Consider the following 24080-nt stretch of genomic DNA (forward strand, 5'->3'; position numbering starts at 1 on the left):
GCTAAATCCCCAGCCCCTATAAATTAGATTTTTTTAAATACTATGGGTGGGAGGGTAAAAAAGTGCTCAGTGGACAAAGGAACTTGCTGCCACACCTGATTTGATTCTAGGGACTCACAGGGTGAAAACAGAGCCAACTCTTGCAGGTTGTTCTCTGACTTTCATATGTGTGTGCTATGGTCCACACACACACACACACACACACACACACACACACACACACACACATTTTTATGATTAAAAAATATAGCAGAGATTGAAGACGAATACAGTGGCCATTATTATATTGGACCAGGTGCCAGGAAACAAAGAAAGCAAATATGAAAAGAGATGGCAGTTCCATAAACAGCAAACAGTGGAGGGAGAAGGATGGCTAGCGTTCAAAGATTAGTGTCAGCAGTGGAAGAAGGATGTACGCTGTTTTGAGAATAACTGCCTCTATGCCAAGGAGGTTGGCAGTGCCCTGACACTGAGAAAAGAAACAGAAAAAGATGGTTTAAGGAAGAGAGAGGGTTTCATTTACACGGTAAATATTTATTGGGCACGTATTGTGTGCCAGGCACTGTTCAGGGCGGGGTGAGGTGGGTAGTGTGAGAGTTATCTTTAATTTTTAAAATACTTGATGTGGAAGAGGCTCTGTTCCCAATCTGTGTGACTCTGAGGTCAGAGCTGGAGCCGGAGAGTGGGAGTTAGGTAGGAAGTAAAGGAGCTTTCTCATGAACGGTGGCTTTGGCTGGGTAGTGAGAGCCCTGTCATAGGCAGCATTCAAGCAAAAGATGGTGGCCTTCCAGGAACACTGGGGCAAACATCTGTCCTTGGGACGGGGCTAGACTAGCCTTTCTAACAGTTCTCTTCTAGCCCATGAGTCTCTTCTCAGATGAGGTAGTTCCACGGGTTCTATTATTAATCTGTGGTTCCTCTCAATTATTAAATAAATTACTCAGTCTGTCTGCCATTCAGTAAAAGTCACACATTTACATCTGTTATTCTTGAATTATTTTTGGTTAGGGCTCTTCTTCTTTATTAAAAAAAATTCTCCCCAGTTAGTGCTACCTTTATAGATATTTTAGAATGGGATGCCTGATAGATAGAGTTATAAATACCAGAGGGGGAAAGACATTTCTTGTGCCTAGTAATGTTGTTATTTAGAATGAACAGGGAATGAATTGTCTTGACTTGCAGATTATGATGCAGTTTCTATATGTTGCAGTAATTCAAAAAATTAAACTAAAAAAAAGAGAGAGGGGTTCACTTTGCTACTGCATGGTAAAGAAAAAGAATAATTACACTGTGACGCTTTCCATCAGAAACACTTCCCTCTGGTGCATTTTAAAAGGGAGAAAGGCGAGGGAAGGAAGGGGAAAGGGAACCTGTAGTGAGCCTTGTTGTGAGCTGTAGTTCAAGCTTCGCATTTCCTGGTGTCTTTTGAAACGTAAAAATCCCACAACAAATAGCTCGGTAATGTATAACCGGGAACGAAGATTCGATTCCGATTTAAGCACTTTGGTTTGCTTTTGAGTCTTGCTATTTTCTGCATTTGTTTTGACTGCTCTCATCATTCAAGATTGACGCTTGGATGGGTGTGTAGGAGGGAGCAGCAGCAGCAGGCTTACAGCTTGCAGACAAAAAAAAAAATCTGCCTTATCTGATGGCTATTATTGAAAATGCGAGGTGTAGCCTGGGCTGGGTAATGAAGGGGAGCGAGCGAGGGGGAGCAAGGAGCACGGAGCTGCATACTGATGAGTGTAGGAGTTCTTGATAAATGAAATCTGGCTGCTGGCCGTGCACTGCTCATTGTGGAGTACTCCAACAGTCACAGCGAACAGCGGAGCAGCCTAAGCTGACAGCTTGATGTGCCTTCTTCTCCTGCCTGGTTTTGGGGGCTGTATGACGCACTGGTCGGTAGTAAAGATTAATATGTAAGAAATGTGGAGCTAGGATCAAGTCATACTCCACAGCCTGCCTGGCAAACTATGTGTTACTTCTGACTTTGCTCTCTCGCTGAGAACATTAATCTGTCAAGCTGGCGGGCTCCTTCGATAACAACTTTCCCAGAAGCATGATGTGGCAATGCCACCTCTCAGCCCAGGACTACCGCTATTACCCTGTGGACGGCTACTCCCTGCTAAAACGCTTCCCTCTTCACCCTCTTACAGGACCCAGATGCCCTGTCCAAACAGTGGGACAATGGTTGGAAAGCATTGGGCTACCTCAGTACGAGAACCACCTGATGGCTAATGGATTTGACAATGTACAGTTTATGGTAAGATGCTCTCTGTGTCCACGGAGCTGCCTTTTGTCTGTCTTTGCTTCTTATGTGTCTTACATGGCTCAGAGGCAGCCTGATTTGCACGGAAACGGATCAGCTTTATATATGTAGCTGCATCAGAAAATCGAATGCCTTGAGAACAGAACTTGCTGTGTGCATGTAGACACCGACTAGAAAAATGGGATCTATATGCATCCTTTAGACATGTGTGTTGTATGAATTGGTGAGAGCTCTATTTATAGGCTCTGAATGAAGATTAACATTTATGTTCTCCCTGTCATTCTTTGTGTGGTTTTTTTTTCCCCTATAAATTTGTGATCTTAGCATACCATTTTATTATACCGCGCTTCAGCTAGTCCTAGATTCTGGAGACATGCTATTTCACTTTAACATCAGCATTATGATTAATTAGACAGTCCGCTATGTTGTCAGTATGAAGATCATTTTTCCTGCTAATCATTCAATAAGCAGTTTAAATCCTGTAGACGGCCCTTCATTAGCTAGCCACTTCAGCCGGTCCATTAGCAAGAGCATGGTCTTCCTTCCACATGCTGCCTGAAGGGAGATGGAGTATTGTTTGTTACTTTAGGTGAAAAACAAACAACTTGGATCAATTTGCTGTCAGTGAATAGAAAGGGGCTGATGTACCAAATACATGGACGCACTTCTGAGTCTTGGTCTACGGGCAGTCTAACCCGGCATGTGCAAACTTCTCACTGTGCATATAGGTGAGGAGGAGGAGAAGGAAGAGGAGGAGGAGGAGAGGAGGAAAGGAGGAGGAGGAGGAGGAGGAGGAGGAGGAGGAGGAGGAGGAGGAGGAGGATGGGAGGGGTGCAGACAACAGTCTAGCTTTCTAATCATTGAGACCTCCCCCGGTGCCCATCAGCTCCTCTTGTTAAGCTCCTTTCAGCTACGTCACAGCCCTTCTCACCTTTCCCTGCTTTAAAGGACCCACCACACATGTCACTGGTCCCTAAATTTAGGGAGACCTCCATGTCATAAGCATGTAGCCCACAAACAGCTTGTAGAAATACTTAATGGGTCCTCTGAAATAAAATTCTGGGGCTGACACCCACAGCCTAGTCATAAAACACTGAGGACTAGTCAGATCTTTTCAGTTCCTTTTTCAAGATTGTTTCTCTCCAAACTTGACAGAATTATTACAGATGTGAAGGTTATTAAGATTGTTCAACTTCCCCTCCTACAAAAATGTATATGCCTACAAGCTTTTTAAAAATGCATGAATGTGCCCATCCGATGAGCTTTAAGGAATACATACATACAACCCTTCATGGGTATATTGTTACTTTTTAATAATGAGCTAAGCATTTATTTTTCTTCTGTCCATCAGACGGTCACTGGTTTTATAGCCGAGACACTGTGGGTGTTGAAATAGGATGGGAGTGAAGGTTGTTCCAGTCTGAGCAGAGTTAAGACTTACTTGGGGCAACAAACAGATGCTGTTAATACTTAGAGGAACCAGCAAACAAAATGAATATAGTTTCAGCATTATTTATCTTGACTGCACATCTGTACATCGCTACTTCCTACATCCTGTCTCCACCTGAAATGGGGTATCTCATTCCCAAGCCCTTGTCCAAATTTATTCTGGCCAATGAGAAGTTGGACTTCAGATTTCCTGAATTAATTGGCCACACTGAAGGACTTTAATTCAGCTTAATTTTCCTCTGAATATTAAACACTTATGAGCAAATGTAATCCCCCTTTGAAAGTATTTAACTAGAAGGTAATCACACAGGTTTTAAAGAATTTGAGGAGAGAGTGTGAAGAACAGTCGTGTGTGAATTGTGCACAAAATGCATCCAAAAGGTAAAATCCCAAGCACCGTGAAAGATCCAAGTCCAATCATAGGTAGTGGATTTACCTGTTTAGGTCCAAGTATCGTATGTAATCTTCCAGAAAATAAAAGCACCTGGTTAATTCAGACAAGCCGAAGACTTACATCATGAGACAGAATTTTAAAAGAAAACAGCTTTGATTTTCCATGTGGAAGGACTAAATAATTATAAAAATAGAGCAATTGGTGGCATCAATTAGTGTATTACATGCTATCATATATTTGCTACCAACATTGTAAGAAAAAAAATGTCTACCTTTATGATAATTATTCATTGATTGCCATAGTCTGCTTAATGCTGGACTTAAGGCACACTGGGATTGGCCCACATTAAGAAACAAATTCCATTAATGTAAAAATCTGTTAGACCCGCTCAATTTCTATTCAGTATCATATTCTAGCTTTTGTTTTTTGTGTAGCACATTCTGACCTGCATTTATTCATCCCGTTGCCTAAGCAACAAGCACCACGCTCCCATTAACTATGATGTAGTGTAGGTCTTATTAGCTTTTTGGAAGAAGACAGACAACATCAAGAGGATTTAATTAATGTTGGCTAAATGTCGCCGTCCATTTATGCATGTGCTTTGTTGTGGAAACATCCTCCGGAGCCAATATTTCATTTAATTGATAGTCCATTGATGAATGAAGTTTTAAGTTTTCTTATAAATAACTTTTGAAGAAAGTATTTATTGAAAGCTTGGTGTTTTGGGGTTTCTTTCTTTCTTTTTGTTTTTTTTTTTTGCTAAATTTGTTCTATATACTCTTAAGCATGAACACAATGTGTGGTTGATTTTATCTTATGGCAACCATTAATTTTAGTAAAGCTTGCTTGCTAATGATGTGGTTAGAAAAGAAGGAAGCGCCTCCCCACACACCTGTAGTTGTTTACAGCTGCTGTCACTTATCCTTCCGGCTCTTACTACTTACCCTTGACCTTACAGATGCAAGAATTATTTTCCATATCTTTAAGATAAAATTATAAACTTCTGTCCCATGCATGCATTCTGGTTTGTAGAACATTATGGGCACGTATTAGATCCAAAGTGCCCTTAAGAATATAAAAGAAATAGAAATTGGTGCAATTCAGGAAGAGCTACAGCAGGACCTATAGCCAGCGAAGACTTTGGGAAAGTCATGTGTGTTTTGACATCAGAAGCCCTCTCACAAGTCATGTGTCTGAAGTCTCCTCTAGTCCCACCCTGCCCATTCCTCTAGAGACATATGTCACATCTGTCAGCTTTCTGAAAAGAAAAAAAAAAAATCCATAATCTACCTGCTTCTCAACAGCCCTGGGAATGCTGTGGGTGTCCTCTGAACCTTACAGATTTCTTCAGCCTTTGCGATGTATGTCAGCATGACTAAGTTTTCATGCTGCTTCTTTTCCCAACAAGGAGTTTTGTGTTGTGTTCTACAGAGTGTCTTTGCCTATGGTTTTTCTTACTGCATTTATTGCTATGACCATCTTTCTTTTTCTAAGTTAGACAACTGCTTCCTAAGTTGTCAAAGTCACAAATCCTCTATTCCTTTTCCTATGACTTTGCTCCTTCATGGCCTCTCCCTGCTCCTTAGGTAACTGTCATTTCCTCTCTTTTCCCTGTATTTGTTTTATTCTCGAAGGTCTCCCTGCACGGTTTACAATGCTTTCCTTAAGGACAATGGTCCATAGTAGTGTGTCTTCTCTGAACTCACATAGTGGCTGTATTTTGTGGCCACCATTGCATCTCTGGAGTTAGAAATTAAGTTTCCACTTATGGATACCTCATCTTAGTTTCCACTTATGTATACCTCATCTTCCCACCTAGAAGTCAAATCACCAAGTCTGTGTTGTGTGTTGATTTCCTTGCTTTTCTCACAGCTCCTAATGCAATGTCATCTAGGTAGAAATCCACCTGCAAGCACCACATACACAACAGGTTGACATGACTGGACCTCCAGTTTTTTTATAAACTAAAAGTTATTTTTTTCTCATGAGAATATGGAGCACCAGTCGTCCCATTCAGGAATTGAGTCCTCTGTAAATACTTTCCACATGCTAGAAAGTGTTAATTACTAGAGACTTAACGATGAACAAAACATGATCCTTGCCTCTGTTGGGGTATACTTTTGTCCTGAGTATTTCCTTGCAAATCCCACAAACGTTCCTTCCTTCACAGAGTCCATAGTATGGGGATCTTGCCCCTCATCTTTCCATACAGTCAGCATCCCTGGGTAACTTTGTCCTACATTGTTATAGTGCATAGTGGAAAGTGCAAAAACATCTGTTGGAGCACAGAATCAAGGGAAATGGAGATAGTGATAACATCAAAAACTTGGCAATACTGCAGCAGATTTATGGTGGAGAGAGCGGATTACAAAGCTTGTGTCCTTTGGAGGAGGACTGACTCATAGCCTCACTATGCTCACTAACCAACTTGAGTTACAGCCACAAATTCTAAAGGGGAGAAGGATGAAATTATATACTGTGTCATCCTTTTAGTGTCTCCAGTTGAGCCTTGGGATGGTTTGGCCACTTTAAAGTGTTCAGGATGAAGTCTTTATGGGGCCAGTTATAAAAGTAATACTGGAAGCCCCACACAAATTGGCACTTTTGTGAACTTGAGTGGATAGCCTTCATAAAGGCTTCCTGGAAGTCAGAGTGAGCAGTGCCCATTAGACACTGAAGGAGACCAACAGAGCCCTTGAAAGGTGATCGATTTGAATAAAACATTCAAGCAAGAGAAACCTGATAAGTACATATTTAACTGAAACTTTTTTCTCCCAAGTTTGTGGTGCATATAGCATGCTAATGGGCCTGCAGATCTCTCGTACTTTATAGAACTTCACTGAAGTAAGAGTGCTGTTTGCAGCTGGTCTGGCGAAATGACCTTTTAAGTCTTAGCAAACCACTATGCACATAACATGTTAAACCTGTGAAGTAGAGAAGTAAATTGCCCCTGATGATTTCTTAGTTAACTATTTCTCAGGCAAATTTATGAAGTTTCTGTGATTTAAAGGAAATATAAGAGAAAATGCCCATTTCCCCCACCTTCCTGTTTCTGAAGCAGCCTTGAGTTGAGTGGGTAGCCTTATATTACAAAAGAGCTGTGATTTTTTTTCCCAAACAGTAGTGGTAAACTTGTTCTTACAAAAGATTTTGTTTTCAACCACTGGCATTTAAAATCTGTTGGCATCTAGCAGTCAATGCCAAAGGGGAGCCATTTTTAATCTGCACAACAACTTAATTACAAATCTAAGTGCCAGCAACTACAGAAGGGTCGTGGGGTCAGAAGGAAAGGAAGGCTTCTCATCAGCATGATCTTGTCTTGCTGTCATTTGGTTTGTTCATCTGCAGAATCAATCTAATGAGGAATCGAGAAGCAAGGCTCCTTGAGGTGATTATGTTAATATTTTGAGCTGTTTAAAGGTGCAGGACACAATGTTGGTGCCAAGAGAGCTATTAATTGTTCCCGTACATGCCATTAGCCTGGGGAAGGCCACTGATGGCTTGGGCAGTCCAGCAAGTCAGAAATGAGGGCATGTGCCGGAATGACCAAGTTGAAAGAATGACTCTTGGGGAAGATGTCAGCCATGGTTCCAATCCGGTGATGGAAAGAAACCTTTTCCTCCATCTGGAAGTTACTCTGATTAAATTTTTAAGCATTAAAATATGTTGGCCCATTTTCTAATAATCCAGTAATATAACTCCCATTACTAACTAATGTTCACATGCGTTAGCCTTTAATTTAGTCATGGAGCACATTTGCATAATTTGATCTCCAGAATTGCTTCAAATGACCAGATATTTGGGATGAGGAATTTGTATCATGAGTCTTAAAAGTTACTAAAACTGCTGAGTTACAGGCTAACTTTAAGACATCCAGCTAGAATCATCTTTCTTTTTGTTTAAAAAAAAAAAGAGAGAGATCTTGCAGGCAACTTGCTCAGTGGCTATGACCTCCATTTTCTCATTTTCCAGACAGTGCCCTAAGCCCTCTAGAGTCCAGCCTCCTTCCCAACTTTCCTATAAATTGCTGTCTTCAAGTTGGCTGTGAGCTGCTTCTTGACAAATTCTCACTCACTTTCCCCTCACTCCATCCCTCTTTGCACTACTAGCTTGTGCGACCTTCTCTCCCCCTTTCTTATCCTCATTAGCCCCATCCCACCCCCTACCCCTGACTATGGGACATCACACTGCCCTTTCCTTCATCCTGTTCTGCTACTTTCCATGTGTGTCCATATGGGATCCTCTGCTTTCCAGACATGCTCCAAGATCCACGTCTGCTTGCCTTGCTATACCTCTTTATACCTGGTTTCCAGCACCGTCCAACTGCTCACTATGCATTTCCATATGCATGTATGCATACGAAGCATTTAGCACAGATCTGGCATAAAATAAATGCCCAACAAATGTTAACTGTAACTGCAGCCAGAGGGATCTAAGGCACACGTTTGCTTTCATCTATGGTGCTTAAATCCTTCAGCAGTTCTGATGTGTTGGAGATGGTATTTCCAAAATCCTTAATGTGACTCTCATGTTTGGGAATCCCTGCTGACCTGGACCCAGATAATTCTCCAGCCTTATCTATTTCGTCTTATTTCTCCTCTGTGCAGTGGAGAACTCAATCACAGGCTTTTCTTCCACTTCCTGGCTTTGCACACACTACTCTCTGCCAAGAATCATCCTTCTTCTCTCTTAACTCCTTTTTATCCTTTGGCTCTCAATTCAAGTTGTCACATCTTTTAGCTGTCAATTCTCTTCTGACCTTTCAGATACAAGATGCTTCTTCCCTAGGACCTTTTCTTAAAACTTTCCTTCCTGAACTATATTATCTGTACATTGTCCATTTACTCCCTACACCCACCCATACTCTTCCACCATACATACATATTGGACCAGACTTTGGCAAATCTGTGTCAAGTGCCACATGGTAAATCGTCTAGACTTTACAAGATGTATGATCTCTGTGACCAAACCTCTCTGCCCCTATCGATGCAGTAAAATGGCCATAGATGATATGAATATTAATGGGTGTAGTTTTGCTTCGGTAAATTTGTATTTATTAAAACAGGCAGATTAGTCATTGGATCAGAGTTAGCTGCCCTGCTGCACAGTTAGAAATCTGCCTCCATCCCCTGTGTCTCCACATCTAATGAAAGAAAGCAGAAGCAAACAAGAAGGAAGAGAGGAAGGCGCGCAGTGGGGGAGGGGGAGGCAGCCAGCAGGTGGCTACAGGAAGGGATTCGGAGGGTCTGTTTGTTGAAAGATAGTCTCTGTGTGCTGCTGAGGACAGTCAGAGCAAGCTCCAGCCTTCAGGAGACTGACAAGAGCTCTGGAGGGTGTTTTGCAGACTAGAGTATATTTTCAGCAAGCAAACTGAAGAGGCCTGAGATCTAGAAAAACACAGCTGTAAAGCAAGTCTGCCTCCCCTCTGTGTGGAATTCCTTTCTCCTCCGTCTTCACTGGATTTTTCTTGAATCCATTTAAACCTCCTGACACAACCCTGTCCCTTAGGGGGCATACTCTCTCTTCCCAGTACACCTCTGGCGTCCTTTCCATACCCTGGCTGGTCCTTATATTGCTGTACAGTTATTTTAATCTATTCAAATCTCTGATTCTACCCTACAGAGTGAATCTCTTAGAGGTAGAGATTGGGTGGTATTTTCATTTGTATTCCTAAAGCCTAGCATACTGCCTGGCATAGTAGTCTCTCAACATTGATTGAATGGAATTTTTAAATACCACGAAGGGTCATATAAATTAACCTATATAATTCTTACCATCTATCAGTAATTATTAGTATGTCCATATTTAGAGATGAAGAGAATGAAACTCAACGTGGTTTAAGAAAACTATTACCAGAGCCTGGATTTACAAAGCTGACTCTCCATGATGCAAACACCTTCTCTGGCTTTAGTGAGCTGAGACAGTGTCTTCATGCCCGCCTTCAGCAAATGTTTCCAATGAATACAGTGGGGACTATTGGCTCTATTCTCAAAGCTCCGCCAGTCTTCAGTGCTCTTTCCTTGGGTTTTTTCCTCTCACCATGCCTTACCTTTCCATCACTCCCTCACTGCTTCTGTCTTGGGCAAACCAGAGCTTTACCCAAGAGAGAACCAGCACTGTCAAGCAAGTGTTCACCTTCAGTTCTATCCACGGTTGTCTCACAGTATGTCAGGCAGTAAGTCTAACCAAGCTCAAGGCATCAGCTAAGTTAATTATATTGAGGGCCCTGAGGAAAGGATCTGTTCTGGGACTGTTTCCTTGAAGAAGGCCACCTTGCCCCTGTGCTTTTGACATTGGCTTCCATGTCTTAGCACGACTGTGCCTACGTTTCTCTTCTTGTAAGGAAGGCTGTCACACTTGGTTGTAGACCATCCTAATGACCCCATTTGAATTGGACTGTTTCTGGAAAGACTCTATTTCCAAAATAAGGTTACATTGTAAATTACTAGGGTTGGGGTTTCAACTGTTTCCATAGCTAATTGCAATCATCCCCCATCTTCCTGATTTTCTAAGCCGGTCCGTGTCTGTCATATGTACTAGGAACACTCCAGCCTCTTAAGACCATATGATTTAAAATAAGATTGAAAAATAAGAATCCTTAGAACACCTGTTATGGATTACAGAGTTGTATAAGGGGGAGAGAAAATTAAGTGAATGATTATGACAGGTTTCCAAACATCAGTTTGTTGATTCTGTTGCTTTGGTGCATAGAATTAAGTTTCAGGTTGTTTTGATTTTTATCTAACTTTTATTGAGAAAAGTTGATCAGGTTTTCCATATAAAGAGTTGTAGGACATCTTGTGTTAATTGGCCAGTGTCTGTCTAGATGGTTGACAAGGGGAAAAAATGGATTTGCTTTTCCAGATATTTGAAGGTGATCTTGGAATTCAAGTACTAGAAAATAAAGTATATCAAGATTATTTGGTAAAAGTCATATGCCACATTATTTAAATCAGAAGTAAAGTCCCATAAGGAAGAAGCTGAGCATCTAGGCTTCACCAGGCCTGAATAATGATATAGTCTGGCTGGCTATATACTGTCCCAGAACAAAATTGATAGTAACATTCAAGCTGGTAACATCAGTGCCAGATGCCCCTCCGTCCTTCAGAAAGACACAAGCAAGAGATCATGTAGGTGAATTCAACCATTGATGACCTACTGGATGAGCTTCAATGAAGCTCTTTTGACCAGAGAAGAGTGAGTGGTTTGTTATAGAATCAGAAAATGCAATGTGTTGGCTTCCTGGTAAGTCATTATGACATAGTGGAAGGAATAATGTTGTACCAAATTCATATTGTGCTTTACATATATTATCTAAATCTTGTTGATGGAAGAAATAGATTCTATGTTTAGCTGCAGCATAAATGGTTTGGAATTAGGTAAGCCTTCCACTCTACGGTCTCTAAACAAGGTCAGATATAACCTATTTCTTTTCAAAACTCCAGTGCTCTCCGCCCTTGGGTCTGTCCTCTACTATTTTTCCCTTTGTAACAAAGGTTCTCAGAAGAAATGTCTGTACTTTGTGGCTGGCCTTTCAGTTCAATAAGTCCGGCTTGATGACATCAACCTCTTCCCTGATCCTGAAGTTATTTATAAATGATGACCAGTAGTGCACTGCTAACTGCCCAAATCCAATTTCAGCTTTCCAGTCCTTATTAACCTTATCTACCTATGGTGCATGATTCTCTTGACCACTGTTTCTCTCCTGAGGGTGTATCACTTGGGCATCCCACATACCAGCGCTGCACTTCTGTCTCCTCTGTAAGCCCCCTACCCCTGCCTGCACCTCTCAATGCTCTCTTTTCACTCAAGCAACATGAATATGTCTACCTCTTGTATAGTTTCATGGCTGCCCAAACTCAGTGCCTAAATCTGGGGATGTGCTTTCCTCTAAACCTTCTTCCTTGAAAAGTGATTGAGGGGACTAAAACGTTGATGAGAACTGAAGTCTTGTGGAACTGGAAAGGAAGCACAGGTACCATGGCATAAACACATTCCATGAAGTGGAAGTGAGAAGCCATGTTACTTTGGATGGACTAAGGAGCCGACAGCTGGTAAGGGAAGTGCTGCAGGCCAGACGGTGGAAGCCCAGAGATCAGCAGGCAGCTGGAAGGTGACTTGGATGACTGTTTCGATGGGAGAGACTGGAAATGGGTTTGGGCCTTGAATGGAATGACGAAGCAGAAGAAAGGCAGGATATTGGAGAAGGAACAGGGACTGGAAGAATGGTGGTGAGGAGACTTGGGATTCAGAGACAAGTAGAGGGACTGGTCTGTAGTAAGGACATCTCTTCTCTAACTGAAGGGAAGACATGGAGAATGACCACTCCTCTATATGGAAGCTGGGGAGAAAATACAGCTGTGTTTCCTCGAAGTCTCTCCATTTTCTGGTGAATTATAACAATAGTGAGGGAGATTTGAGGATACGTAAGATATTTAAAAAGCTAACTCAGGGCTGGTGATGTAGCTTGGTGGGTATAGTGCTTGCCTTGCACAGTCTCCAGCACTCCATAGAACTAGGTACACATAATCCCAGCACTCAGGAAGTAGAGCTGGCAGATTGGAAGATCAAGGTCATCCTGGGATGCATGAAGACCCATCTAAAGAGGGCAGTATCAGAAAACAGGAAAAAGAATTTACCAAGAAAATGGGTTAGCACTATAGGACCATGGTTAGTGCTTATTTTAGACTTGCAGTCACTAGGTTATATAGGAAATGCAGAAATTGGAAAGACAGTGATGCTCTAAGGCATAAAGTTGTCCCCAGAGTCTGGCTTCTTCATCCACCTGGAGTGAGAATGTGGGCAGGCCACTTAACCTGTGTGAACATCATTTCTCATGTTCTCATGTGCAAATTGGAGATAGTATTACCTAGTTCACAAGGTGATGGTAAGAATTAGATTAAGGCCAGCTGTGTGCTTCTAGCAGGCAATGAATCATGAGGAGAAGAGACTCTGCTCAGTTGAGCTGGCAAACCACTTTAGAATTACTGACTAACCGGCATAGAGTTCAGTGAGGCACACAAGTTCTCACAAGACTCCCTTGCTCTCACTCAGAGTATACTGGAAACAAGGAAGAGGATTACATGAATTATCCCTAGGAACAGGAAAACATCCATAACCTGCCTATCTCAGAGACCTCATACCAAACAAGGCTAAAGGCCATTGAGAAGCTGGATCACCATAACCCACTCATACTCACTGTAGACCTTGATTAAATGGCTCCATGTGTATCTGGAGAAGTGAGCAGGGGTGGGGGGGATGTAGGGGACCTCACAACCTTACAGTAGTACAAATCACTGGAAGCATATTGTAGGACACCCACAGAACTAGATCTGATTTTGTTCTGACCAACTCAGTAACAGACCCACTCAAGGACACTCACTCGTTATAAAACAACCTCCTAACTATAGCTGCTCAGAGTATGCTAATTTTTATTAAAAACATTTAAAATTTATTCATTTAATTGTACGTTTATGAGTGCTTGCTTGCACACTTGTGTGTACACCAAGTGCATGCCTGACACCCAACAAAGGTCAGAAGAGGCTATGGAATTCCCTGGAACTAGAATTTCGAGAGTTTTCAACCACCGTGTGGGATCCAGGAACTGAACCTGGATCCTTTGTGATAGCAACAAATGCGTTTAACCACTGAGTCATCTCTCCAGCCCCTATGATAATTTTATAAGAATATTTGAATACCTAAGAATGTAGTAGTTCTGTCCCCAAGGATTAATAACCTAAACTTGCATTCCAACTATTCACATACTGCAAAGCATCTGAAATATGTTGTAGCACTTTCAAATATAAATCTGTGTTTCAGATCTGCAGCTTTAATCCTTCAGGATGTGTTGACAATCTGACGTAAAAAGTAAGAATTTTTTTGTGAAAGGTTCTTAGGAAAATCATTTTTAATGGATTCTGGGAAGGTTTATACATTCATTCATAGGGGAATGAACTGTGTACATAGTCTATTCATCTACCAGTGCTAACTGTGGAAGGGACCACAGAGAGGCATAATACAGTATCTGCTCAAAGACCCTATAGTCCACTCAGGAAGCTAAGTCTGGTATACTTAATGCTCAGCAGCAATACACACTCAAGTAGTAATGAAAGGCAGTAGTGTGTTTTTATGGCATAGGCTATAACTATGGGAAGAATGAATGTTATAAATCCATGACTGGTTATGTCTGTTAAGGAAGAGATGTCTGTCATCTGGAGTACTCAGGGAAGGCTCTCTGGTGGAAGTGGTCTTGAGTAGCATTTGTGTAAACACCAAGGAATGGGAGCAATGATAAAACAAAATTGAATGGAATTTGAACAAATGGGGTGAGATGTCCAAATGCAGATAGTATTTCCAAACAAAAGGGGTGCTACTCAGACAACTATCTCCGGGGCCAACAAATGCTTCTCTGAATGAAAATGTCCCCCACTTTGCAAAATTATGGTTCAGGCACTACCCAGGCACCATGTGGGGAGACAGCTAACTGACCCATTGCTGTTCCTAGAGAGGTTTGCCCAGATGTCAGCACACATATGCACTTGGCTGAGGTAGCAAGGACGATAGCAAGGCAACATCTGTCTGAGGCTGATTAACCAGCTATTTCTAGCTAGAGCTGATGAAAATGAAGTTACTGGTCACATTAGGTGTTTCTCCAGAACAGAAGGTGTTAGTAATTGTTTTCATGACTGTGGCAAGATGCCTGAGGAAAACAACTCGAATGAGTGTTTGTTTGGGCTCACAGTTGGAGGGTCTGGGCCATCACGTCAGGGAAGTCATGGCAATGGCCAGAATGAGGTAACTACTTAAGTGCAACCGAGGCTAGGAACCAGGGAACAGAGAATGCTGCACTCCACTTGCCTTCTCCTTTTTACTGAATCCAGCATCCCAGAACGTGGGATTGTGTCAATCACAGAGCTGGCCTTTCTTCCTCAATTAACTGAGTCGAAAAACTCTGTCCCATACATATTTCCTGGCTGACTCGCTCTCACCAGGTTGACAATATCAACCACCACACCCACCATCCTAAGGACTGAGGTTCTGTCTCAAAGCCAGCAGAAACCTGTTTTCAGTAGCTCATGTCATTAGAGTGTCCTATGGTTACTCCCAAACTGTGCTTCCTGTCCTCAAGTCCATCTGTTTTTTGTTTTTGTTTTATTTTTCCAGATAATCACTGTTCCCTTGTTAATACTACAGCAAATACCTGCCTTCTCACCCAACACCCAGGACCACTGCTTCACTCCTCAGGAATAAAACCCAGTTTCTCTAGAATGTTCCAAGAATCCAAATGAGGAAATAGTTGCTCTATGGCCGCTTTCATGTGCCGATATTGTGGTAGGGCTTATGACTTGGGCCATGATGGTGACGATAACAAATACCTTATCTTACTTCTACTCCAGGCACTACCATTCTATGTGCTTTACATGTATTAGCTATTTGAATTATTTTAGGATGATAACATTCCCAGTCCTTCCTCTCACAAAGCTTACAGTCTACTGGAGAAGTAGAGATGCCTGTAAGTCCTCCAGCTCTGTAGTTAATTGTAACTATAACTGAAGGACTTGGGCTAAGACCCAGAGTAGAGATTAGGGTCACATGAAGTCTTTTTTTTTTTTCAAGTAGGCATCCCAAACAGTGGGTTTCATTATAACATCTTCATACATCTACACCACTTTCTTCTTGATAGACCAGAAAGATGGGCAGGCTGACAAGCCAAGCCACGAGGACAACTTTCCTGGCAAGTGGAAATAGCTGTGATTAGCGTGGAGGTGTCAAAACAAAGAGGGGGTTCCACAGAGCAGAGAACCGTTGGGTCTAGTCAGTACACGGGAGCAAAAATGAAAGGATGCCCTTCTGAGATCAATGAGAGAACTGAGTTCTTGTTCCTCTTCACCTGGAACCATCCCAGGCCCAGGTGACAGAGAATGCCCATTGCTGCATACCACCCTGAAGGTGTGTGCCTCTGCCTCTGCCTCCTCCTCCACACCCTCAGCTCCTGTCAGCTTTCAGGGTTTCTACAGAGGATGTTGCCAGGCCTTCTCCTCTCTTGTCACCTCTGAGAACGTCCCAGGAGTGCTTGATGTCAGCTGACTGACTGGCTAATCATCGGCTGCAGTTGGAGGTGATTATCATGTGGCCTGACAAGGCCTTGTGTCCGAGGATGATAATTACACTGGAGTCAGTGGGGACTTTTGGTGTCAGGGATCCTATTAGGAAGCATTTTGTTGATACTGGTTCAGAAGACTGCTCTGTAGTGCAGAGAAAACAGTTCACACTGAAAGCTGTAATCAGCGCTTTCCACTGCAAGAGCAGTCTAGAGCTGAAGCCTAGATGGTAGAAATCAAGGCTGCTCTGCTGCCTATTGCCCCACAACCAAGACAGTGGCAGCCCTAAATAGGGTCTTTCTTATGTCCAGGTTCCCAGAAGACTCTTGGGGAAGAAGGTTTGGCAAGAGGTGAACAGATGCCCATGAGTGGCTAATTACCTGATTTATGACCTCACCCTCTTCCAAAAGTTGGTTCACATAGACACCAGAGCAATAATGCCAAAGGGTATCAGCAAAGTAGTGTGATGGAGACCATAGAAACCTTATAGATAAAATAAGGGTAAAAAATGAAAGAGAAGAAAAATAAACTGTAAAATCAAACAATTAAATTATTTAAAAAGTGATTATTAAATTATTAGAAAAGTAAAAGGTAAGTTTTATGGTGATGTCCATGTCCCTAGCTCAGATAATTGAATGGTGGTGACAGCATCACCATCTTTATCAATACCTGGCATCAGCAGGGGCAAGCAGGGAGCTTTTATTCTTGAGGATTGTTTCCCCCACCACATGAGTGGCACAGAGGCAGAGAAACACTAGGCAATGTGGACTTTGCCATCATGGAGGATAGGCATCACTCGGGGCTTTATGGTCATGCTGTTGAAATAGGAGAAGCCAATGCTGAAGGCAGTAGAATCTCACGGTAGCTCTCTACCTTGTGTAGAGACCCCTCAAGAGACCCTTGTATGAGGCTGGACTTCTCTAAGTATGCCAAATATGTATAATTCTAAAGCTCTCTCCCTGGCATTACTCTCTTTAATTGAACTTACTGTTTTTGCGTGTTTTTCTTTGTTTTGTGTTTCATACTGTTGGAGATCACATTCAAGTAACTTTATCTTAAAAATGGAAGGGGAATCAGTAAGGCAATGCACAAGAATTGAATTTCTAAGTCCTCGTGGATTTAAACATGCCAGAAGTCTTCCCCCAAAGCTAATTAGCACTATGGCTTGGTATGGGATTCCAGGCTGAACCTGAGTTTCCTTGGGTGGACTTGGTGTATTGGGTCTAACAATAGTGGTTCCTTTATTAGTGGCCATTTTCCTCTCTGGAAGTTATCTCCATCCATGTCCTTATGTGTCACTAAAATGTGGTTAAGCAGCTACCTTTTACTTCTTGCTTTGCTCCTCTTAGGTGCTTTAGGCATGAAGGTATATTTTTGACAAATTCTCTTTTGTCATGTCTTTGACCATTTCTCTCTCTGTCTCTCTGTCTCTATCCTCTCTCTTTCTCTCTCTGTCTCTCTCTCTGTCTCTCTCTCTGTCTCTCTCTGTCTCTCTCTGTCTCTCTCTCTGTCTCTCTCTCTGTCTCTCTCTCTCTCTCTCTCTCTCTCTGTCTCTCTCTCTCTCTGTCTCTCTCTCTCTCTCTCTCATGAGCTATCTTTCCCTGGTATTTCTTAGCCTTTAGCTTACATTGCCAACTTTAAAAAATATATGTATTTATTTTTATTTATATGAATGTGTGTCTCTGTGTGTGAATGTCATGTGTGTGAGAGTGCCATGGATGCTAGAGAGGGTGTTGGACCCCCTGGAGCTAGGGTTTAAATAGTTGTGAGCTGCCTAATGTGGGTTCCGGGAACTGAACTTGTATGCTGTGTAAGAGCCGCACAGGAGCCACGGAGCCACTTCTTCAGCCCCTTACTTTTTATTTTTATCTTGTATCTTAGGCGTTTGCTTGTAATGCTTCAACTGAGCATTTTACAATGTGTTCAATAATATTTCCAATTTCACAAAGCTCTCTATGTTCTGTTCCTTTCTCTGGCCACCGCTTTCTTTTTTCTTGTAAACCATCAAGCATCACAGGCTTTGTGCTGATTGTGAAATTCTTGGTTAGTTCCCAGAGTTACTTGTTTCTGTTGGGCTTTGCTTTCAAGTTCATCTTTGAGTCCTCTGGCAAGGAGTGGCTTTCTGTTCATATTTTGAAAATGGACAAGTGATCTGGAAGCTCTATTCAGAGGCATGTTTTTGACTTCCGAGATTCACATTGCAGGAACCTCATGTCCACATAATAACCAGGGAACCCTAGATTCCTCTGCACTGGTTGCTCTGGGCTCCCCTTCCCAGGAAGACCTTACAAAACATTGGAGAAAACAAGCTTTCGTTTCATTTTGATAGAAAGAGAAGACAGTTGTCCAGTGTGTGTGTGTGTGTGTGTGTGTGTGTGTGTGTGTGTGTGTGTGTGTGTGTGGATATAGGCAGAAAAGCAACTACTAAAATCACAGACTTCAAAATTCACTCTTAGACTCTGCCCCACTTCCAAGCATCTTCCTCCAGTCTTCATCCTCTCAGATAGAAACCCAGATTCTCCAGTGGGAGAGCTGGAATGCTTCTGTTGACTGGAAGCATCTACATACACGTCAGTTCTGAGCTGCCTCTACCTTTCTGCATGGGCCAGCATTTTTCCCTTTCTTCCTGACTGGAAATGCAGTCAAATCACTCATACCTGTATTGTTTTTCTACAACTGTCTTCACTAGTATGAGATTATAACATTCTTTTCTCAGCTTTTCTCCAAAATCTGAAGAAAAAAACAAATAGATAAATCAATGGGTTCAGTACACACCTTGAAATAGGAACTAGAGCTGCTTAATTCATTAAATTATAGTCTGTGGTGATAAAACAGCTATCTATGAGAAGCAGTAGTAAAATGTCCAAGCCTGAGTTCCTCAAGGAGCCCAAACATTATTTTTCTCATACAGAAGTAGCACAATGTGATGATTAAGGCACAATCCTCCAGGACTCAAATACCAGCCCAGCCTTTGACAAGCTTGTAACCTTGAGTCAGGTCTTTGCATCTCTGTGCCTCAGCTTGCATGTATAGAAACAGATATGATATAAACCATACACTTCTCCCTCTCCCACCGAGTTGAAGTGGGATGTGTATGAGTCCATCTCCCTGGAGCCTAGGGAGAGTGAGCGCAAGTGTTGCTGGCCAATCACAGCCTCTGTAGGAGGCATGAGAAGGAAAACCAGGAGGTGCAGTATAGAGCTTGTCGGCATCTTCTTATGGAGTTTGATAGCATGTCTTGCCTTGCAGTCCTGAAGGAAGTGATGTCATAGATCCATTCAGAAAAACACCCAGCAGACCACTGGGAGTGTGATTGTGGGCAAGGAGCATGGTTTCTGTAGCAACCCCTTGAATCAAGGGAAGAGAAGAGAGAAGGAAAGTTACAAGACAAATATCACTGTGGCCTGCACAAATAAAAGAGGTTCTGTAAAGCCCTGTGGACAGATTAGCTGGAGGCGTGGGATGGTTCTGTGGGATGGAAGAGCAAGCGCTGAGAACTTCTCTGAGACCATAGAGTAGGTATGTGGTAACGGGACATCACATAGGAACCATGGGCTTAGGTACATGATAGCAAGGAGTCAGGTATGAATCAAGGGCTTAGGCACATGGTAGCAGGGCGTCACATATGAATCATGGGCTTAAGCAGCACAATACATACTTAGAGATGTGCAAAACTGAAAATGATTCAGAAAGAAGACACAACCATTCACTTTTCTAGGTGAATTTTGAGTGGTATTTCTAGCTCTGAACACCATTTGAAACACTATCCCTCCACTAAAGTGTTTTTAAAATTTTTTAATCTACCCTTATACACTATGAGCATCTGCTTCATGTACTGTATTTTCTGTGATCTACACTCATAGCTTTTTGAAGTCAATATATTTGAACTCCATGAACTCAAAGAAAATAGGCCCATCACAAACCCAGGTCCATTATTAACTTTTTTGTTTTCCATGTAAATTTATTATTATTATTATTATATTATTATTATTATTATTATTATTAATCTCTGAGCACCCCCATCATGTTTTTACCACTATACTCTTCCACAACCCACCCTTTAAAGTGAGATCGTTTGCTGCCAGCCTTCTGCTTAGCACGATCAGCTACTGTATAGATAGAATTCTCCATCACTTTTTACAAGTCTTCCTCTTTCTTCCTATGTCAACTTTCCAACCAAAGCAATTTCTACTTGCTAATAGACTTTCCCCCTGTACTCTCTCCTTTCTTGAGGGCTTCTCACCTGGCTGCCTTCTCCCCAGCCCCCAAACCCAAGGTGCTTCCTGTCTCCTACTTCTGAAGCCTCCAGAGAGGCCCACATTCCTCCTCCTCCTCCTCCTCCTCCTCCCAGCCCCAACACTAGTTGCAGCTCAACATCTTTGCTTCCCACCAACATTTTCTGTTGCTATGGAAACTGAGCGGCAGTGCTGGAAGCGGGGAGTCTTGGAGTGCAGTCACTGCTGGTCTGGGTGTAGGAGGAGATGGTAGGCAGCTGGGGTGGGGGGAGAAGGAGGAAGAGAGGGGAGCCTAGAAGACTCAGAAGACTCAAGATCAGACTGGATACTGCTGGAGAGAAAGGGGTCTCTCTCTCTCAATCTCTCTCTCTCTCTCTCTCTCTCTCTCTCTCTCTCTCTCTCTCTCTCTCTCTCTCTCTCTGCCTCTCAGCTCCAGAGAGACAGGGGAGAGCAGCCCAGAGCTGGCTTAGCAGCTGCAGCTCTCGGATGGCTGAACAGAAGGAGGCTGAGTAGGCGGCCCCTGTGGTGACGGAGCCTGGTTCCCAGGCTGCTTGTAATCTGTCCTTAATTTGCCACTGAGGAAGTTAACTTTATGTAGCTAAGAAAAAGGAAGGCTCAAGGGAGCCGCCATCACAGAAAATAAATATGCTCCCATTACAAATGAAGTAACAGGATAATTTACAGTCTCGGAAGATGAGGAGTCGGGGAGAAATGGCCTGTGTCTAATGAAAAGTTGAAGCTAAAAAGGATGATAAAAGCTTTACAGGAATGTGAGAAAGAAAAGGGGCAAGAAAGGGTAGAGCACTTTGATTGGCAGATGATTCAGGCCACTCCTGAAAACTTAGTTTTGTTTAGCTAAAATGTCTCGGAGCCTCAGACTGTCATGTAACAGCAAAGAGAAAGACTTGAGTGTCTGCTGTGCAGTCATTGTGGAACCAGAGGGGCGAGAAGGCTGAAAACTAGAACCAGAAGTCACTGTTAACGGTTACAACTGCAAGCAAAAACTTACCTTAGCAAGAAGTCCAAAAGTTCAACTTAAGGGACTCATGAGACCCCGTACGATGTAACCGCCCATTCCAAACTAGTCTGTGGAACATTGATTGTGCGTTGGAGATGGCGTGAACTCTGAAAGCACAGGGTGAAAGCGAAGATGACGAGCAGGGAATGGCCATTGGTGTTGCACAAATCGTAGGCAGACAGACGAGCTAGATCCGCAGACAAAGCATCACTAACGACAGAATTAAACGTTATCAGCACAGATGTACTTCAGATGCAGGAAGTAACTCTGGCTTCACTAACTGTGGGAGTCGGGGAATGTGTCACAAAAGGAGTCTCTGAGCCAGCCCTTTTGGGGTATGTTTAAAGAGTCCATGAGTACAGAACTCCTAGGCAGAGAAAACCACATGCTCCGACAGACAGGAAGACCATGGTAGACTACTCAGAAAGCAGGGAGCCGTAGCTGCAGCTCTGTGTGCTAGGATGGGACTGGGAGGGGGCACCGGAAGTGAAGTGAGGAGGACGATTTTGGACTAGCACCTCAAGTGCTCCCTTGCGAGGTTTGAATAATTCTATGTACAATGCTGGGCGTGGCAGAACATTACGAGAAGAGTTTCACACAGATAGTCCGGCTTTGGGGGATGGGTGGGAACGGAGGCCTGTGAGCAGGGAGTCCTGTCTGTAACGTGAGAAGCGGACAAGAAGGGGAGAAGCAGAAAGATGCATAAAACATGGTAATATTTGTCTGTGAGAGGAAGGTAAATGGGAATATCAAAGGCAGGTAAGACTCACGGAGATGAGTTCAGCCTAAGCAAGTAAAAATTCCTTTTTAAAAATATACACGATGCCACCTAATCTGAATTCACTGCTATTTCTTCAAGAGCTACAGAGGGGGAGAGAAATCAATTAAATTTCACTCTACCAGCCTCCCTACCAAATGGTCCCTAAATATAAAATGTATCATCTTCCATGTTTCATAAAGCAAAAATCGTATGTCAAGATGGAGTGCAGCAAGTCACTAAGGATTCTTCTTAAAGTTACTAAGCACATGGTGAGCATCAGCGTGTGTGGCATCCACTTAAATACACCATGCTGTGGCAAATGGCAGACATCATAGAAGTGGACATTGGAATCCCAAAATCAAGGACACAGATGATGGTTTCCCTCCTAAATCCACCATAAATAAAATGTCAGAGTAAATAAGGAATCAGTCCATTATTACTGATTTATTTACATAGTAAATGTGGGACTAAATACTGGATGAGTTGTCATCTGGTTATTCACTAGCACTGGTAACTTTAACCATCTTTCCATTTTTGATGTAATCATCCCTTTAAAATCTCAGTGTAATATGGAACAGCTTTCTTTGCTGAGAGATGAATGACCAAGGGTACTCTCAAGTATGTGAAAGCCAATGTCTTCCCTAGTTAGCCAGGTAGTGTCTCCTGCTCATCTCCACATCCCACTTACGCAGCGTCAATGACAAACTTTGCTCTGGTTTGTCTCTCCTGGGAGCAGACAGTGAGACAGAGAACAGGCACAGGAGTAGAGAGAACCATCACTGGGATTCTGTTTGGATTCTGAACTTAAACATAACTCCAACATTACTTCCGCTGCTGAGTCCCCGCCCCGAAATCCCAGACCTGAGTCTCGGCCTACTCTTCAGATCAAGCCAAACCTAGTAAGGTGCGGTCTGTGGCTGTTTATCAGATAGTTCCCACGGCTCACCAGTCCTGCTGTGGGGCCCCAGTTCTGTCCATTGGCAGGTCCTAGATCCTTCCCAGACCTCAGTTTTTCCCTACCCTGCACACTGCATAACATATACAACACATTCCTTTTTTCAGCATTTTTCAACTGAAAAACTTTCTTTTCAAACTATATATTTTGATCATGTTTTCCCTTCCTCCAGTTCCTCACTGATCCTTCCCACCTCCCTACCCACCCAACTTCATATTCAAAAAACAGACAAAGACAAAAAATAAAAAAACACACACACACACAATTAATATTAATTAATTAATTAATTAATTAATTAAACCAAAAAAATAAATGCTCACCAAAGCAAACTAAGGCAAAACATTTTCAAAAATACCACTGGACTAGTTTTGTGTTGTCCACTCTTGGGCATTGGGCCTGCCTCAAGGTATAATCAATATATGCAGTGAAACTCCATTGGAGAAAACTTAGGTTCCGTTCACCAGCAGCCATCAATTGCAGATGGTTTCCTGGTTAGGAGCCTATGTCCACTTCCCCTCTCAGTGCTAGGTCCCCATATGTTTTTAACCTGTACATATGCAGGCTGCCAGAGTCTCTAGGAATTCATATAACACATTGCTTTTTAGCCGAAGTTTTCACCTATGGTTTGCTTTAGGCTAACTGACTATGGCCTGCCACCTATTAACAGACTTGGGACAGTCTGGAACAGTGAGGACAGCCTGACCCAGAGCCCCTGGGCTGTGTAGAAGGGGACATGATCTCCATGCACCCTGAGTCTTTCTTTGTCTTGGAGTAAGTGCTTCCTGTTGAAGCACCCGCTTTAACTGTGGCCCACTTTTGTTCGATGGTACTTGGACACTGATGTGACCTCAGAGTACACCTCTTTTTATCATTACTGCGTTTCTACCAGTGCCTCAGCT

The 24080-nt window shown here is 42.6% G+C and overlaps 1 protein-coding gene across 19 annotated transcripts in view; it reads left to right on the plus strand.

Annotated features, from left to right (window-relative positions):
• Anks1b (ankyrin repeat and sterile alpha motif domain containing 1B) overlaps positions 1–24080 on the plus strand; it is a 1022809-nt gene that overhangs the window by 633091 nt on the left and 365638 nt on the right. For 18 of the 19 annotated variants that reach the window (XM_036169508.1, XM_036169510.1, XM_036169509.1 and 15 more), the window contains exon 15: positions 2157–2263. In XM_036169508.1, the coding sequence (XP_036025401.1) occupies positions 2157–2263 (107 nt within the window). Of the gene's footprint in view, positions 1–1758; positions 2264–24080 lie in introns of those variants that run through there. The other variant, XM_036169523.1, reaches the window with a different exon arrangement.

Source organism: Onychomys torridus, chromosome 20, assembly GCF_903995425.1.
Source record: "Onychomys torridus chromosome 20, mOncTor1.1, whole genome shotgun sequence".
In the NCBI taxonomy this organism is placed as follows: domain Eukaryota; kingdom Metazoa; phylum Chordata; class Mammalia; order Rodentia; family Cricetidae; genus Onychomys; species Onychomys torridus.